Source organism: Maniola jurtina, chromosome 21 (assembly GCF_905333055.1).
Source record: "Maniola jurtina chromosome 21, ilManJurt1.1, whole genome shotgun sequence".
Lineage (NCBI taxonomy): Eukaryota > Metazoa > Arthropoda > Insecta > Lepidoptera > Nymphalidae > Maniola > Maniola jurtina.
The window spans coordinates 3,707,288-3,725,626 of NC_060049.1; the positions used below are offsets into that span (position 1 = coordinate 3,707,288).

General features: G+C 37.8%; 3 protein-coding genes across 7 annotated transcripts in view; 1 reads left to right on the forward strand and 2 right to left on the reverse strand.

The window, feature by feature from the left end:
* LOC123876180 (homeodomain-interacting protein kinase 2) overlaps positions 1 to 18,339 on the reverse strand; it is a 145,841-nt gene that overhangs the window by 115,851 nt on the left and 11,651 nt on the right. The window lies entirely within an intron of this gene.
* LOC123876187 (protein ALP1-like) lies at positions 10,700 to 13,501 on the reverse strand. 2 transcript variants are annotated; one of them, XM_045922360.1, is made up of 3 exons: positions 13,087 to 13,501; positions 11,847 to 12,245; positions 10,700 to 11,675 (listed from the first exon to the last, which is right to left on the reverse strand). In XM_045922360.1, exons 1-3 carry the CDS (start codon positions 13,374 to 13,376, stop codon positions 11,363 to 11,365), a joined length of 1,002 nt encoding a protein of 333 aa, XP_045778316.1. In that variant the 5' UTR covers positions 13,377 to 13,501; the 3' UTR covers positions 10,700 to 11,362. The 2 variants fall into 2 exon arrangements, with proteins under 2 accessions (XP_045778316.1, XP_045778315.1); XM_045922359.1 differs by having other exon boundaries at positions 10,701 to 12,245.
* LOC123876182 overlaps positions 13,776 to 18,339 on the forward strand; it is a 29,366-nt gene continuing 24,802 nt past the window's right edge. For both annotated transcript variants that reach the window (XM_045922350.1, XM_045922351.1), the window contains exon 1: positions 13,776 to 13,786. The gene's annotated coding sequence lies outside the window, so the exon portion shown is untranslated. The remainder of the gene's footprint in view (positions 13,787 to 18,339) is intronic.

Consider the following 18,339-nt stretch of genomic DNA (forward strand, 5'->3'; position numbering starts at 1 on the left):
AGCGTGCACAAACACACAGACAAACAGACAAAAAAAATTAATAACAATTTCGGGTTCGGCATCGATATAATAACAACCCCTGCTACTTTTTTTTTATATATTTCCATTGTACAGACACCACTTTTCTACAATTTTATTATATGTATATAGATATAGATGAATAAATTAACACTTATAAGCATGATCATTTCTTATTCCTTTCGAACAGGCAAGCGCGCTCTAACCTATACCTCATATTACTTTTCAAGCATAATTGTCATCAAGCGCAAGCGTATCAAGCAATTAAAAAAAAACGGTCTATTTCTTTCTAGTATTTTTTTTAATTCACTATAGGTAAGCGCTTGACCACAATCACACCTGATGGAAAGTGATGATGTGGTCTAAGATGGGACGCGTTTACCTAGAAGGTGCCTATTCTGTGCCGGTATTTTCAGTTATCCTACGTTTAGAATTCATTCGCCCTTTAAGTAATAGGTTTTGGTGTCAGTTTTGCAATAATCTAACGCCTAGCACCCTCAGAGATTAGGTTTTATAGACATTGGGAATTGGGATAACTTCAGTTCATTACAATTCGTGATATCTGTATAATGTTATCGTCAAATGCGTCTTACTTTAACTTATACAATGAGAATCACAATTTTCCTCGACAAAACATTAGAATTCTAGTCTATAATCAGCTTTGCCGTTATATTATTATCACATTACGTCGCTGCGTCGTTTCTATTCCACATATTGGCACTAGCTTCTACTATAGTTGTAAACCGCATATTGGCACATTGAATCGGTAGACTGGTCGAGTAATTGTAGTTACTTGAATAGTTTTTATTCAGCCAAGATTGGCGACAAGTGTAGCATCATAACACGTAGACCGTAGAGGCAAGTACCAGGCGCGAATAATCATCGAGGAGTTTGGCAATGGCAGTATGGCAACAGTGTGATTACGTAATGCGGTCTGCGGGGCGGGGGAGGCCGGGTGAATGACCTGTATGGTCCGCCTGCCAATTCGCCCATCGCATCACATCACGAAATCTTCGCTGCATATAATGCAAAACATACTTCGTACATATTGCACTGTTTATTATCTGGACCATGCTCGTTAATTTGACTTCTAAGAACAAGCACAATAGAGACGAGTATTGTCTAAACTGAATTGCGTTTACAAAACAATGTTAAGTATTATGCAAACAGAACGATGTAAATGTTAGTCGAATTTCAAGAAAAGTAATATTCCAAGAATTTTCACGCCTACATCTAAATCCAAAACACGAAACTCCGCGTTAGATAAGGAAACGTGTTTATAAGAAAGGATCAAGTTATCAACGTTCATTCATAAATTCATAAACTATATTGTGAGTCATATTATTTTAAGAATAAACTTGGCTCAAACGTGGATCAAATAGGTACTACAGAAAGAAGATCATAAATATCCTGTCAGTACACATAACTTATTATTAGCCATTATAAATAACAAAACATATCTAGATAGAATAGAACGTCACAAAGATATTCTCTAGGTCTACTGATGCTATTATTTATATGATAATCGTTATAACATTACTTAGAGAGCTATGTTTATGATACGTTATTTATGTGCCATAAAATATAAATACATAATAAGATATAATCAAGGAACGACAGATTCGTGCAAAAGATTACTTATCTCTTGAAGAGATCTCTATTAGTGAACTTTGAAAGTAAGGGAATATGCTTTAGAATCTAAATATGTATAACTTATTTAAAAAACCCCCGACACAAAAACCTCTAAGAGAAAACTAGAAAAGAGCTGATAACTTTCAAACGGCTGAACCGATTTTCTTCGATTATAGCTAAGAACACTCTCGATCAAGCCAACTTTCAAACAAAAAAAAAAAACTAAATTAAAATCGGTTCATTTGTTTAGGATCTACGATGCCACAGACAGATACACAGATACACAGGTCAAACTTATAACACCCCTCATTTTGGGTCGGGGGTTAAAAAGGAAAAGCTGACTGACTGATGGCTCATCAACGCACAGCTCAAACTACAGAACGGATCGGGCCGTTTGACATACAGGTGGCTATTATGACGTAGACATGCGCTAAGAATTTTTGAAAATTCAACCTCCGGTGTGAAATAGGGGGTTGAAATTTGTGTAGTCCACACGGACGAAGTCGCGGGCATAAAACTAGTCTTGAATATGACCTGATGTATGTTTTATTCAAATTTTGCAATTGCAAAAAATAATTAAACTTCTCTTTCCTCCAAAAACAATTAGATATTAACATAACTAACAAAAATTACATCGAATGATGTTTTGCAAAGGCAGCCTTTTGCTAGCAGCAATCTCTTAGAGGCTACCTAAACTAACTTGTGCGAGATATCGCAAACAAGTGACCTTTGAAAGTTATGAACTTATGATAGTTCAAACTACAGTCTCGCTCGGCCGATATACCTAAGCAATCTATTTATCTATACTAATAAATAAAATTGGAGTGCCTGTCTGTAATTTCGAAATAACTACCTCATATTAAGCTCATATGGTTATTTGAACGATACCATAACTGAATCACACGTTTTTAAAATTTTTGTCTGTCTGTCTGTCTGTTTGAAAAGGCTAATCTTTGGAACGGCAGAACCGATTTTGACGGGACTTTCACAGGCAAGTAGAGGATTGACCAGGGCGTAACATAGGCTACTTTTTTAACCGACTTTCAAAAAGGGAGTTGTGTTTTTCTACCTATGTACACCGAAATCTCCGAGATTTCTGAACCGATTTGCGTCATTTTTTTTTTAATCGATAGAGGAACTTTGCGACATTGTTTCATAAAAAATTTGGAGTCCAACTCCTCAATCCTGATGCTGCAGGGGATCTGACCAATCCACGCGGGCGAAGCTGCGGGCATCAGCTAGTGTATAATACTTTCGCATAATTTATAGTATGGGGTAGTGATACCCCACATTGTAAATGAGAAAGTATTTGTTTGTTGGTAAGTATGTTGGTTTATTTTTCAATCATGCTGCAACGAAGCAAAGGATCGGCCTGATTTTTGGGACCCATAGGCAATTTTGTATCCCGGAAAATGAGACAGTTCCCACGGGATTTCTGAAAACCTAAATCCACGAGGACCAGGCTGCTAGTGTGTAGATAGGCCGATTACAACAGCTGCATTTTTTTTTTTGGATCATTAACATCGTCGCTTACAACTAACATGTAACTTACCGATAGATTACAGATTTTAATAATAATCAACCTGATTATATTAAATTAATTTCAGCCGCACAAATTAACTGCTATCAGTTTAAACCGGCGAACATCTAGAACACAACGTATGAGACATGATTTTCGAATGCCATCGACTTCGAGAGCAAAATTAAAACTAAAAAGTACCGTATAATGTTGTCAAGCAACAGACAAAATAAAATCAATAAAAAATCGGTTCGATCGATTCTCTCGATAAATATTTCATAACCGTTGTGCAGCGCGCAAATCGCTTCGTTCACGTTCGGAAAACGCTTTTCGGTGCCTTTGAACCTTTTATAGTTTAATTTTTAAATCACTAGCGACATTTTTACCCGACTGCGGCAAAGCCAAAAGGAAGGGTTATGATTTTAGCAGTTTATGTATGTATGTATTTGAAAATAAAATAAAGCCTAAGTCACTCAGGAAGAATGTCGTTTCTATTTGCAAAATAATTTTCAAAATATCTTCAGTAGTTCCAGAGATTACTTCCTACAAACAAATTTACAAACTACCTCTTTCTAATTTTAAAATAATGGACGTAGAAGGTAGCCACAGGTTACGTAACGATTGAGTCCACTATATACCTAGACAATGTTGGTAATTCGGTTCTATTTGTACTCAAGTTCTGCGGGGTGCGGGGTGAACTTGTACCGATTGTACGGAACCCTTCGTGTGCGAATCCCACTCGCACTTGACCGATTTTTTACACACTAATTTCTGATTGATCATTTTTATGTACCCATACATAAAACGGAGTAACGGGAAAAGTCATGTTATTGATGAAATCGATTTCCGCGCATTGTTGTCAAGTGAGAAAAAACTTCCGTTGCGAACTACCTAAATATTTCATAACAGTTCTGCTGTTGGCCAGTGTGCAAAATTGCTTCGTTCTCGTTTAAATTAACTAAGTGCCTCGATACATTTCCGTCTGTCCTCCTAAATTGCTTTTAACAGACTCGCCAACGGGTTCTGTTGGTGAACATAAGTAGGCCTGACGTCTATTGAACAAAGGTTGCACTATTGTCGTAACCACTCCTGGCACAAGCTTTACGCTTAATTGGAGGGGAAAGGGGAGTATAAGTCATGATTAGCATGGCTAATATTCTTATTTTTTTTTTTAAAGAAATGTATTATGGGCCTAACTAGTAGTACCTGTATTTGTTGTGGGATGTAGTTATCAAGGTTTCAAACCTAACCAGAAACCCTCTGATATTCCTATCTCAGATCTGTTTGGCCGATAACAAGCGCTAGAGCAGCTTTCTTCTAATCTTTCAAAGACAAGATCTTTTCTTATGAAATAAATCCGTTACATATTATATTATTTAATTTTTAAGAGTCTACGATCGAAGAGCAAGACTCCCAAAAAAAAAGAACTCAGTAAGAGCTATTTAATGGTTAGTGTTGTTTGAACATAAATTAATGACCTATCATCTTCAAAGACCACGCACGTTCAACGCCAACCTCGTTGCTTAGTCTGGTTATCTAGTTACAGAGTGAGTAGCCAAGGAGTAAACAACAGTCATATTCTATCAATGTTACATCCGGGAGGAGTAGATATACTAAAGAGGGTTTTGCTTTGTTGCATCGTAAACTGCAATTGGCACGCACCTAGTGTATTGATCACAATTGCCTCTGATTGGTTGACACTCTCTATTGGCTAAAATGCAGACAGAATACCATAATATCAGCCAATCACAACTGTGACCATAACAACTTTGTTATACAATCACTAGAACCCGACTACTACCCGTGAACTGCCGATAGATACCGATAAATATAGTGAAATAGATTTTCTGTCGCTCAGTGAATTTGAACCCTATACTATATTCATATTTATGAGCTCACAATTTATTCCTCTTTTATTCGATATCCCGCTCGATATAATAGCAAAAATATTTGGAGACCCCAATTTTTTAGTAACCATCAATCAGGTCGATTTTTTTTTCGTATAAAATGTAGCCTATGTCACCCGAACTATAATAACAAATCGATTGACACCCCATTCATCAAAACCGGCTTATTTGTTTAGGCGCTACAGTGGAACACACATAAATAAATACATACATACATAGACTGCTAAAACCATAAGCCGTGTGAAAACTATTGCTAGGTAAGAAGTTCCCTTGGGCAAAGACCATCCAACACGGCCAACACCAACCATGTTGACTCGTCTGTCGACAGCAATTAGCGAAAGGCAAAAGGAAATATGAGACGAACAACGTAATTGTCACAGTAGTTCACAATGTCCGGGAGCCGTATCCTTGAATGTGTTCCAGTCAATGCTTTAGTCAGTTTTTGTGCAATTTTCCGCAACATGGCACCAATTATTTAGGCGGGTACATGTGACAAAGAGAACGATTTACTTCAGAAGTTTATTCGGATGTGTTTAAAACAAAGAGCGAATAGGCATTTTTTATGCAAACGCCTCGCATCTTAGTACACATCATCCCTTTCCATCAGATGTTTGAATGTTTTTTTTTTAATTTTTTGATTTGCACGCGTGGATTTTTTTTCCGCTGGTGAAAATGCAGTTATGCATGCCGCATAAAAAGCGGGTATGTGGGACTTACTGGCAATCCAACAGCACACTATAACAGCATACCCAGTAAAAACTCAGAGGTACTGTCTGCGTCAGATATGAGGCTTCAGATATCGTATACGACTGAAGACGTCCCGACGTTGAACCGGCCTAGGTTTACTCCAAACTCTTAGTGCAAGAGAAGGTGAGCATAATCTCCTTCTTCTCCCCTGTCTTCTTCTGCGGAGCGGGTGAGCGTTCTCAGCTCTCGCTCCCGCTCCGCGGCCTCCTTCAGTGTTATGACAGTCTCACAGGAGGCCATGACGCCCCAACTCGTCTCACTACCAATCATGCCGTCTATTAATTATGGGTAAAGTGAAAAAAAAGACAGAATTGTGCACTACGAATATTGAACAGGACGAGCTTTCGTATTATCCTTAATTATTGCGACAACCTTGTTGCAAAATTTAATAATGATTTAAAATTCACAAAAGTTAAACTGGTTTACGTATTTGTATGTGCGCAAAATTGTTTTAAATTAAGATTTTTTATACTATAATATGGCCATCTAGGTAAATATATCTTGACTTTTAAAGCGTTTCCGCTGCCTGTCGCAGTGTCGATGTGTCGAGTATTGAGCGACAAGTCTTTTTTATTTATTTATATTCAGATACAAGTTAGCCCTTGACTGCAATCTCACCTGGTGGTAAGTGGATGCAATCTAAGATGGAAGCGGTGTGGCAGTTTTTATTTAACCCATGCCTCTTTGGTTTTTACACGGTATCGTATCGGAACGCTAAATTGCTTGGCGACACGGCTTTGCTACTACTACTACTACTACAGAGACACCAATGGCTGAAACTCGTTCTCCATTAGCTAAAATGTACTTGGTCGCAAAAACACCATAAATTCAGCCAATCACAACCATTGAAAATGTAGTGATTGTTGCCAGCAGGTGAGATCGCAATCATGGGCTAACTTTGATATCGAATAAAAAAATCCACACTCGCATACATCGTCAGATTAACCGCTACCTCGCTTCACCTCGATAAAAAAAAGTTAAAATCTCAACTTTTTTCAATCGCGATCAATATCAGCGTTGACAAAATGCAAAACAGGATTCGCAGCGAAACTTGCAAAAAGCGGTTGCGTGGACACGGTCTCGGTCTCGCTAACCATCGCCACGCCAAATTTGGCCCAAGAGCGACTTGGCAACGTCGAGCAGGCTGGCCTAGGGCTGCCATCTCTTTTAGAGCATTCAATAAAATAGGTAATGGTGAATCAACAAACTCAAACTCAAAATCATTTATTTATTCAAAGTAAATACCACCTATTGTACACCTTCGATAGTAAGAATTGTTAGATTTGTAAGATGATGTAGTGGTGTTAAGTAATTACGTTTTAAAACTATAGCTACGAGGGTTCCAAACGAGCCCAGGTCTGAGAAGAGTCCACTACAAACTCAGCCGGGTATTTTCAACAAATTCTCGAAAAGCCGGCAAACGCATTGCGGTTCCTCTGGTGCTGCAAATGTTCATGGGCGGCAGTTTCACATCAGATGACTCACCTGCTCGTTTGCTCGCTATTTTTTTTTAAAGTTGTGAGCTACACAACAACCATTTACCACACTAACAATTTATCATATAAATACGTAGACTCAAAATCAAATATCAAATAGTATAAAAATTAACACTCAATATCAAAAATCTTACTATGCTTTCTCTAACGCTTCACCGTCACATAGCTAAAATTTATCAGCAACTAGTTTTATTCAATAAAATTATAATTTTAGTCATGCTCAAGCGATATTAGTCAACCAACCTACAGACGTAGAGTGGTTGACTAAGAGAACAGGTCCACTAGACGATTAGAAGTTGGCAGTTATTGGTGATAGAAATATTCAAAGACCAATCCAGCTATAGCTCAGCTATTTAAAAAAAATGATATTAATTGCTGGTGGCAACCCTAAGCTGGCCGCTCTTGATATGCACGTACCCACTTTATACTGGGCGTAAACAAACGGTGTTGCGTCATAGCCTCTCATCAACCAAATTACACCTAATGTTGATAGCTTCAAAGTGCAATTCTCACCGAGCGAGTTATAAAGTTGTTATTCACGAATTCCTTGCTATAATTCCGAGCCGAGCAACACCTATTTTCTGCATAGAAAAATATGTTTACGAAACTACGCAGTTCACTTATCTTTTTCAGTTAACTATGTGAAGATACATATCTTGTTTTCATTGTTATACTGTAAGGCTTCTTTTGCGTGCCAGTTTTAAGGCTAGGATGCTAAGAGGCCCACTGCCTTTGTTTGACAGCAATTACCTCTAATTGGCCGACTTTCTAACTATTGGCTGAAACGCATTGTTGCAGCAAGAATGCCATAAATTCAGGCAATCACAGCAGTTGAGATTGCAATAATGATTTATGCTGGTTTTCCGTATCTAATCGATCAGCTGATATTTGATAACCTCTCAATCGCAAACGCATGATACAGCGACGACGGCAGCGCGGCGCAACGGGAACTACAAGGCAGGACGTCAAACTGGACGCGTCCGTAGTCGGTACTCCCTTGTGTAGACGAGTAAAATATGAAAAATGCAAGACAAAATGCAGCACACGACTGCAGCCGCGTGGCTCTAACTCGTTCTTAATAGTCGATTGAGGTGATTTTTGCATGAATATAGCTAAAACCCTGGAGAGTGACTTGGGGTACTTTTTAATTATTGTTATCGCGGAAAATCAAAGAGTCCCCACAGGATTTTTGAAAACCTTAATCCACGCGAACGAACGCGGGTATCGGCTAGTGAATTCTATTCGTAAAGTTGTGACCGAGTGCCCTCGCTTAGAATACCAATAGAAAAACAAACGCCGCTGTTTATCCCACAATCGATTCATAATGTACACCGTACGCTCCACTCAGTCACGTTATCCCGTCACGAGGCTCCAGCTCCGCTCCACGTGCCGGCCAGCCCAGTTACGCAAACACTGCTTGTATATTTTCCATCTCAAAATGTATAAGTATGTATAAGTTAAGGCCTGACGCAAACCAGCATGTGGGATATCATTGCTAAGAGCTCATAGAGCTAGAGTAAAGTACGATAATTTTTTTTAATCTTAAAAACAAAGAAATGTGGGGCTGTCAAAGTTGTCAGTTTTGACCATTTTTGTGACGGGGGCTATCTCAAAAACTAAACTAGTTAGGAATATGAAATTTTGGTACATTATGTACCATCACGGTTTACAGCGATGTTCTAGCTTGGAAAATATGTCGGAAAAGAAATATTTATTTATACATGCGATGTTCATAATTATATACGGAACCCTAAAAGAGCGAGGCCCGACTCGAAATTGACCAGTTTTTTTCAGAATAGCCTGTCTTACGCAGTCTTTCGGAGGTAATCGATGATCGCACGCGGACGATATCGGGGGCATTATCCAGTTCTCTATCACACTATCACATCACACTAATATTATAAAGGCGAAAGTTTGTATGTGTGTATGTATGTTTGTTACTCCTTCACACGAAAATCACTGGACGGATTTTGCTGAAATTCAGAATGGAGATAGATAATATCCTGGATTAGCACATAGGCTACTTTTTATCCCGGAAAATCAAAGAGTTCCTACGGGATTTCGAAAAACCTAAATCTACGCGGACGAAGTCGCGGGTGTCAGCTAGTACATAATACAAAATCTTAGAGGCGTTACGGGACACATATTATTATCAAATGTGTATACTTGGGTGTGATTGTTACACTGTAGGCAATGGAAACTGTATCTTACACGTGGAAATCGTTATGCAAAGTTTTCAAAAGGCTTAACTGCTTTACTTACAAGTACTTACGCTACACGAGCTGGATTACTAAATAATTTCAATACAATGTTCGAACCTAAATGAAGCACATTGATCTTTTCAGGGTTCCGTATCCGAAGGATGCGAATGGGACACTATTACTAAGCCTCCACTGTCCGTCCGTATGCCTGTCAGCGGGCTATCTCTCAGGAACCGTAATAGGGAGAGAAGTGAACTTTTTCACAGAGTGTGTTCATTTCTATTGCCGCTATAACAATTAATAATACTTAATAACTTAAAATTTAAAATTTAAAAACCCCCGGCACAAAAACCTCTTATAATCTTGGCTTCTTCTTATAATAATGGCTGAACAGATTTTCTTAGATTGTAGCTAAGAAAAAAAAACTCAATCAAAATCGGTTCATTCGTTTAGGCGCTACGGTGCCACAGACAGATACACACGTCAAACTTATAACACCCCTCTTTTTGGGTCGGGGGTTAAAAAACCAAGATACACCACTATGTACTTTTGTACGATGGTACGGAACCCTTCGTGTGTGAATCCGACTGGCACTTGACCGGTTTTATTTGCAATTGTTATGTAAATCGACACAGTATTCTAGTATTTTGAAACCGAATTTTTATCTGTTTGTGTCGTCAGAGCCGATTTCATTCAAACTTGGCACAGATTTGAAATCTGTAAATCAAGAAACGAAATGAACACGAAATAGTTACTTTTGAAAGCAAAAGAACAAGGTATTCGAATGCTGCCAATTGCAAATTAAATAGGAAAAGTGGAAAAAAATGTAAAAGAAAAATATTTTAAAAGTTGGTTACGAGTCATGGACTCATAAAGTCTTGCAACCTAAGGTTGATATCTATAGAGCGACTCTTTGACTTTGCTTAGATTTAAGACATTTTTTTTTATTCTAATATTTTTAAAGGGCTTTTATAGGAGTCCTATATACCAGCCCCATCGGTACAATCTAAATTAAAATTAAACTAGGTTTATATCTAAAACTACAACAATTTGAGAGAATCACTAACAAATTCATACACTTTCATTGCCAAAACGCTCAAAGGTTTGTTTAAAATACAGTTGAAAATAATTTAAGACACTTGTAAAACGATACAGCGTTACACCGCTGACATAAAACAGTCTCGTTTTAATTGAAGCTTAAGAGCTAGTTCAGACATGGCGGATTCCGCGCGGATGCAAATCGCGCGGTTGAACCGCGCGGATCCTAATTACATTAGCGCCTTACAAATCGTTCATACCTGTCCGCACGGATTGACAATCCGCGCGGCTCAACCGAGAAAAAGAATTCGCGCGGTCGCCGCTCGGTTTTATTTACTTGACGTACCTAGAGGGCGTTCAGTTGCTCCGCGGAAGCCGCGCGTATCGGACGGTGACAATGGATCGCTTCGACACCGAGCTATTCATCGATGAGGTGGAAAAAAGACCTGCTTTGTGGAACATCCAATGTGCAGAATATTCTAACAAAACGATTAAAAACGGAGCTTGGCAGGAGCTGGTGGAGATTTTTGGAGAAAATGAGGATTCTTTGGAAAAGAAGGTTCTTTTTGGTCAGTAGACATTTAATTATACATTTTACCAGGGTAGTTTACATGTTTTGTAATAGACAGTCCACCCCAAATAACTGAAATGTGTATAACGTTGTTTGGCGGTACGTAACGAGCGCGGGAAAACTATCACGTTACCACAGTAACGTATAGCTATTAACTGTAATATGTACAACCCACCAACGCGACGCGCCATCTTGAGTTTAGTTATTTGGCGCGAACTGTAACAATTTTAATTTCATATTTTCGTGTCTTGCCATTCTACACGACCCTCATTCACAAAGTAATTAGCATATTTGTCTCTAATGTTTAATGATGATGGTGTACCCCTTCCTGCATGTAATGTAATAAGATTACTCATTGGCGCAGTATGTAAAGTATCTTCATACTGTATACCATCTCTAGTTCTAACAAAATTGTGTAGCACGCAACAGGCCTTTATTATGTCTTCGGCAAAGTCTATATTCACGTTTATAGGCCTATGAAAAATGCGCCACTTGTTTGCCAGAATTCCGAAAGTGCATTCAATAAAACGTCGAGCTCTTGATAACCTGTAATTAAATATTTTTTTTTCATATGATAGCCCTTTACCTGCATAGGGTCGCATTACATTTTCGGATAAACCAAACGCTTCATCGCCAACTATGACGTATGGCAATGGTTTAGGATCTGTTTCAGATATTGGTTTAGGTTTTGGTATGTGTAATGACTTTTCTATTAACCTTTTATAAAATGCTGAATTTTTAAAAATTGCAGAATCACTACTTTTTCCGTAAGATCCGATATCTATGAAAGTAAAACAATAGTTACTATCACAAAGTGCCAACAGTACTATGGAAAAAAAAGTTTTGTAATTATAATACAAAGAACCCGAATCTTTGGGTTTTGTAATCCTTATATGCTTGCCATCTATGGCGCCTATGCAATTGGGAAAATTTGCATATTTTTCAAAATCTTTAGCTATTTTCTTCCATATATCTTCGCTGGGTTCAGGCATGACGTTTTTTGTGACTTTTTCCCACAGAGTTTCACATACTTCACGGACAATTCCTGTGATTGTAGATTTGCCAAGACGAAAGTTGTAATGTAGTTCTCCAAAGGAACAACCAGTACCCAGATATCTGAAAAATAAAATATTAATCTGTATCGTTTTGAAAGTCTGCCGGGTCCGCTAGTTAAAGCATAATGAGTGTCTTGAATTACCTAACCGCTACTGTATTTATATTTGTTAAAGATAGTGATTTCTGTTCCAGGTGTATCATTACAAAAAAAATGGAAGAACATCCGTGATGCTTATAATAAGGAATTCAAGAAAGGCAAATCAATTCCTTCTGGTTCTGGTGCATGTAAAGGTTCAAAATACATGTATTTCGACCGGCTTTCTTTTCTTCAGAAGACGATAGAAAACAAAGAAACTATCACAAACATAGATGAAGCCAAAAATGAAGAAATTCGGAACATTGACCAAAAGCTAGATAATTTTGTAAATGCACGTGAAATACAACCGGTACCCAATAAAAGGAAGAAAACTAAAATTACTTCAGAAGAGCGATTGGCTAACATATTAGAAAATAGTATTGAATCAAGAGATAAAATACAAAGACAAATACAAGAAAGTATGTCAAAGCAAGATGATGATGATAAACTTTTTTGCATGTCATTGTATAAAGAGTTAAAGAAAGTTCCAGAAAATAAACGATTGGCTACTAAAATTGAATTGCTCCAGGTAATACAGAAAGGGCAGAAATTACCATCGCCTATTCATATCACGAGCCAGCAAAACACGCCTAATGCAGTATTTTGGCAAAACCAACAATATTCAAACCCACAAGGATATTTCACTGGATATTCTACAATAGTACCAGGAGAGTCTCCATCGCCTTTATCATGCAATAGCACTGACGATTCACAGTCTTCTATAGTACAAAATATATATTCTGACGTATAAAATAAATATCTTACCTTAATGTGATCACGAGTTTTTCTTCTGGGGACACGCTTGACCTCATATGGGTATCATTAGATTCAATTTGTTTACTCATCATTTCTAATAATTCATCAAATGAATTTATCGACATTCTCAAATAATTGAAGAATTTTGGTTCAAAACTTCTTAATTTTGGATATAAAGTCTGAAACTGACCATGAGTAAACCGATCGCGTAATATTGGATGCACCCAATACTGCCGTTTCTTCTTTCTTTCTTTTTTACGGAGCAACAAGTACACACATATTGCTTCTTCGACTTCCATGATTGGACTGTCACCCTATGCGAATAACGGCACTCCGCATGTACATCCGCGCCTGTCTGAACACTTGCGTTTAGAACCGCGCGATTTGCATCCGCGCGGAATCCGCCATGTCTGAACTAGCTCTAAGTCTAAGCAAAGTCAAAGTGCGATAGATCTCAACCTAAGTGCCTTGGATAACAACTCAAACATGACCAAATCGTGTAACAATATCGGAGAACGGGCTGAAACAGTAGAAACAACTGAAAGTATCGTATGGCGACCAGTTCAACACAATAAGGGCTTGGATACACAACGCGCGACCGCAGGAGCACAACAGAACATCAATTTGAAACCTTGTACGATCAGCTTGAATATTTGACCGCTGTACTACGAACAAGAACCGCTTGGCCAGTCGTTGTCTTGTAATATCGGTCGGTCTTATCACACTAATATTATAAAGGCGAAAGTTTGTGTGTTGGCTGAAATTTAGAATAGATATAGATTATACCCTGGATTAGCACATAGGCTACTTTTTATCCCGTAAAATTAAAGAGTTCCTACGGGATTTAAAAAAAACCTATATCCACGTGAACGAAGTCGCGGGCATCAGCTAGTGCAGTCGCAGCTGGGGACTTTATTTAGCGTGCAAGCTGTATAAGGATTATAGACACACAATGAACTTCAGTTGCATAGACCCATTTGATAGGCTGAGTGAGCTGCAGTGGATACATAATAGAAAGTAAACGCGCATAGCGTGTCCGTACGAAACAATGAACGGTCGTCTTAATAGAAGAAACTGTACATATCATGCCACTTCGAAATACGACATGTACGGCATCTATGCGCACTCCAGTGTGCGCCTTCATACAGCAGTGGAGTATAGACTATCCACGGAGAGAAGTTAGTATATACTTTCTCTGTTACTTAATCCCGTACAAATGACAGAGACAAAATATCAGTGGGCTTTAACAATTTCGAGTCCAAACAATCACAAACGAAACTGTTTTCTGTACTACTTCTATTAAAGAAACTGTTTTTCAAAAAACATTCGTAATTCAATTCGAAAATTTAGTTTCGTTTGTGATTGGTTGGTAACTCTTTTGACTTGCTAACCAAATACAAAAGAAAAGTCCACTGTGTTTTTGTCTTTGTCATTTTTACAGGATTACGTAACAGAGAGAGCATATACTAACTTCTCCCCGTGGATAGAGTATGATATTACAAGCTCTACGAGCCGCGTGGGTCTTATCTTGCGTTGTATGGCCAAGCCTTAACACAATAAAGGATTGCAGTCCAATTTCGGTTGGCACGTAACAAGACGCCGAGTGACTTTCAAAACTGCCCCAGATGCTGGTTAACGGTAAAGAGCATCTCACGACAGATGTGCAAGCGTTTATCATGTTAAAGGCAACTGAAAAAGGCTGTGACCCAGAACAATAAACGTACATTTAGTTCCACGGAAAAGGGAGAAGACTGGTATCAATCTTTTACATTTTTTTTACAAATAGTAATATAATCAGAGGTCTATAAAACTGCCATACCCCTTCCAGGTTAGACCAGCTATCCCCGCTAAGATAAGGCCCGCTTCCATCTTAGACTATCTTAGACTTAAAAAAATATGTACCGAAACTACGATACAAGCACAATTCTTAAGCAAACAATCAATAAACAATACACGTTTGTTGACCAAGGTCCACTCTAGTTACTTTACCTCTTGGGAAATCAACAGAACTAATGGCCTGACTCCAGAAATTTATTACACTAGTTACATGCGAAACGATTTTTTTATATATTTTAAACGCGTAGACCAGTCACGAGACTGTAAATAATCGTTTTTAAACATAGTCATCATACATCTTGATATAATGGCTGAAGAAGTGGACTTTGGACTACTTAAATGTATTTATTGGCAGACTCGTTGAGATTTCTGCTTTACATTATCAGCAGTAACTATTGTTGTAATAATTCTTGTTTAGAGTCCATGCATGGTTATTAAAATCCAATACTTTTCTTATATTTGTCTAAAGCTTACAGCTGTCTACTATTTATTAATTAATACTTTTTTTAATGTCTGAGCAGCGACCAAAAAAACAGACAAACACAGGTACACATATGAAGGATTATAGTCTCCAAAGTTTTTTTTTGTAATAACTGAAACTGCGCTTTTTAAGAATTTCAATCCATCCTTTTGAATAACCCAATATTAGAGTTTTCCGGAAAGACTGTCAAAGGGTTGTTGATTCAACAATTAAAAATACGTGAAAGGAATTGATTACGTTTTCAATTAATTTCGTTTTCAATTAATTTCAGCCAAGCCAGAAAAAAGACAAGGCGAAAAAATTAAAACGTTCCCTCTTCTCAAAAACATCCATCTTAGCTCAGTCAAACCATTTATTTTCACTTGTCACCTTGTAAGTACAATGTAATGTAAGTTATCTTGTCTGCATTTAACTATAAATATCCTCATCATTAAAATCAGTACTTAATTCACGCTTCATTTATTTTACAGCTGCACTCTCGAACCATTTATGTCATGTTGATGTCTAAGGTTGTTGAATATTCATTATGTTAGTGTTCGCCATTAACTAAAATATCATATGAAATATTTCACGGTGCATTGTTCGTGCAATAACTTTATGCAATTAATCTCAGATTATATTTATTTCAGAATATATTTATTTGAATTCGAGTTGGTTCCTAATTTGACGTCTGTCCGAAAGGCTTTGCCTACGTAGTCGATATTCCACTAACACGTACTGTTACAACCCTAGCCATCGGTCTACATATTGCTGAATTGCTTTTTCCGAATTGACACCAATAATAAATTGTCAATCAGCGATATGGTGCCTATGCAATCTCAACATTTTGGTCAAATCGATTAGTTTCAATTCTTCAATCCCATCTGCCCTAGCTACGGACGTGGTTTCCGCCCGCCGCCAAGGCTTCAGAGAAAGACTAAAAATGAGACCCTGGGTTGAATAACAACCCTTCACTAGGGTTCCGCGAGTGGATACTTAATCTAAAGTACTTTTAATCTGTGATTCAAGTAAAGCAAATAAACGGGGCAAATAAGCGACCGACATAGCTCAAAGGATTAGCAAGCTGAAGTGGTAATGGGCAGGCCATGTCTGTCGCAGAACCGACGGCCGCTGGGGCAGACGTGTTCTGGAGTGGAGACCGCGTACCGGTAAGCGCAGTGTGGGACGACCTCCAGCCCGCTGGACCGATGACCTGAAGAAGGTGGCGGGGAGCGGGTGGATGAAGAAGGCGGAGGACCGTGTTTGGTGGCGCGCTCTTGGAAAGGCCTATGTCCAGCAGTGGACGCTTACAGGCTGATGGATGGATGGATGGATGAAATACGCTGCTGGGTATTTATCGAATTTAGTGTTTTGTTTTTATAAACGACCTAACAGTACGAAGCAATTTGCTTTTTCATTCTGATTCGCACCGATAAGATATGGAATGCCCTTCCAGCTTCCATTTTCCCAGCCACCTACCTACATAAGCCAATAGATAAACCTTCAGATCAAGAGTGAAATTGGCATCTTTGTCTTAACTCAGGTCAATACTTCGAATTCGATTTCAAACCACCTATATTTTTACTTTGGCCTGATATGTTTAGTTTATTTTTGTAACCTTATTTTACATTAATAAACTTACGTTTATAGTTAACATCACGTTCAAACTGATAATATCGTACGAAGAAATTACATAAATAACTGATAATCAAAACTCGTTGACGATCTTTATTCCGTTCTTAACTTATCTACTTACTTGACATTGAAATCCTTATCTAAATCCGTTCAGCAGACCTTATTGATTCTGAACCAACTAGCTCCAACATTGTGTAAGAAAAACCTATTCCTCGCAATCGTAACCGACAGCAAATTCTATCCCTTGATTGGCTGAATTCGGTGTTCACATTTTTCACAGCCAATCAAGGAGTAGAATTTGCTACTGATTACGACGAATACGGTTTTCTTACACAATCGGGAAGACTGATTAGTCAGTTTTCTTTTCTTTAGTAGTTTTAAAGTTACTTTTCATTTTAATCCCGCAATGTTTATTTTGATGCGTTGTTGGAAACTGTTCAAACGATTGTCCGAAATTCATGGGTTTATATCGTAGCTTTGAAATTTATTGCTTAGAGATTTTCAAGAAATCATTTCGCAGTCCGGTCTATAAATTTTTACAACACGTTTAATTTTAGTACATGCAAACTCTTAAAATAATTTTGTATGACGCAATGTGGTGTGATTTTAGAATGAGATATTACAAAATTAAATTATCAAACTACATGTGATTATTTATTTAATATTCCAAGCTGGTGTTAGTTAAGTAAAACATTAACAAGCGATTAACATTTTAATGAGCATCGAGCATACAAATATCTAACCGGTATGGCCAGTTGACCGGTCAAACGAAATAAACACCTACGCTTAAAAACGTTTCAACAAACGTTGGTTGCGTCGCTTTTGAGAATGCATGTCCGTTTAAAGACAACACAGTATGTTCAAAGTATGGATATACGTGAAGATGTAGTGTTGTTTGCGGAGTGTGTTCTATAAGTAAAATTGAACTATCTAAAATTCCCTAGTTAAAATAAGCGTTACGCCTATGAATAAACAAAAAAATTAAATGCTAAAAGTCGGACATTCCTAGGAAGAAGGCTTATGGGTTGCAATTTTATACACACTCTGAGGAAATATAATCTGTCCATATAAATCACCACAAAGAGACAAGTGTAAATTAAAAATTTATAACACCCCCGACAAGTGAAGGTTACAGTAACTAGAAAAGAGCTGATAACTATCAAACGGCTGAACCGATTTTCTTGGATTATAAGCGAAGAACACTCACGATCAAGCCACCTTTCAAACAAAAAAAAAAACTAAATTAAAATCGGTTCATTAGTTTAGGAGCTACGATGCCACAGACAGATACACAGATACACACGTCAAACTTATAACACCCCTCTTTTTGG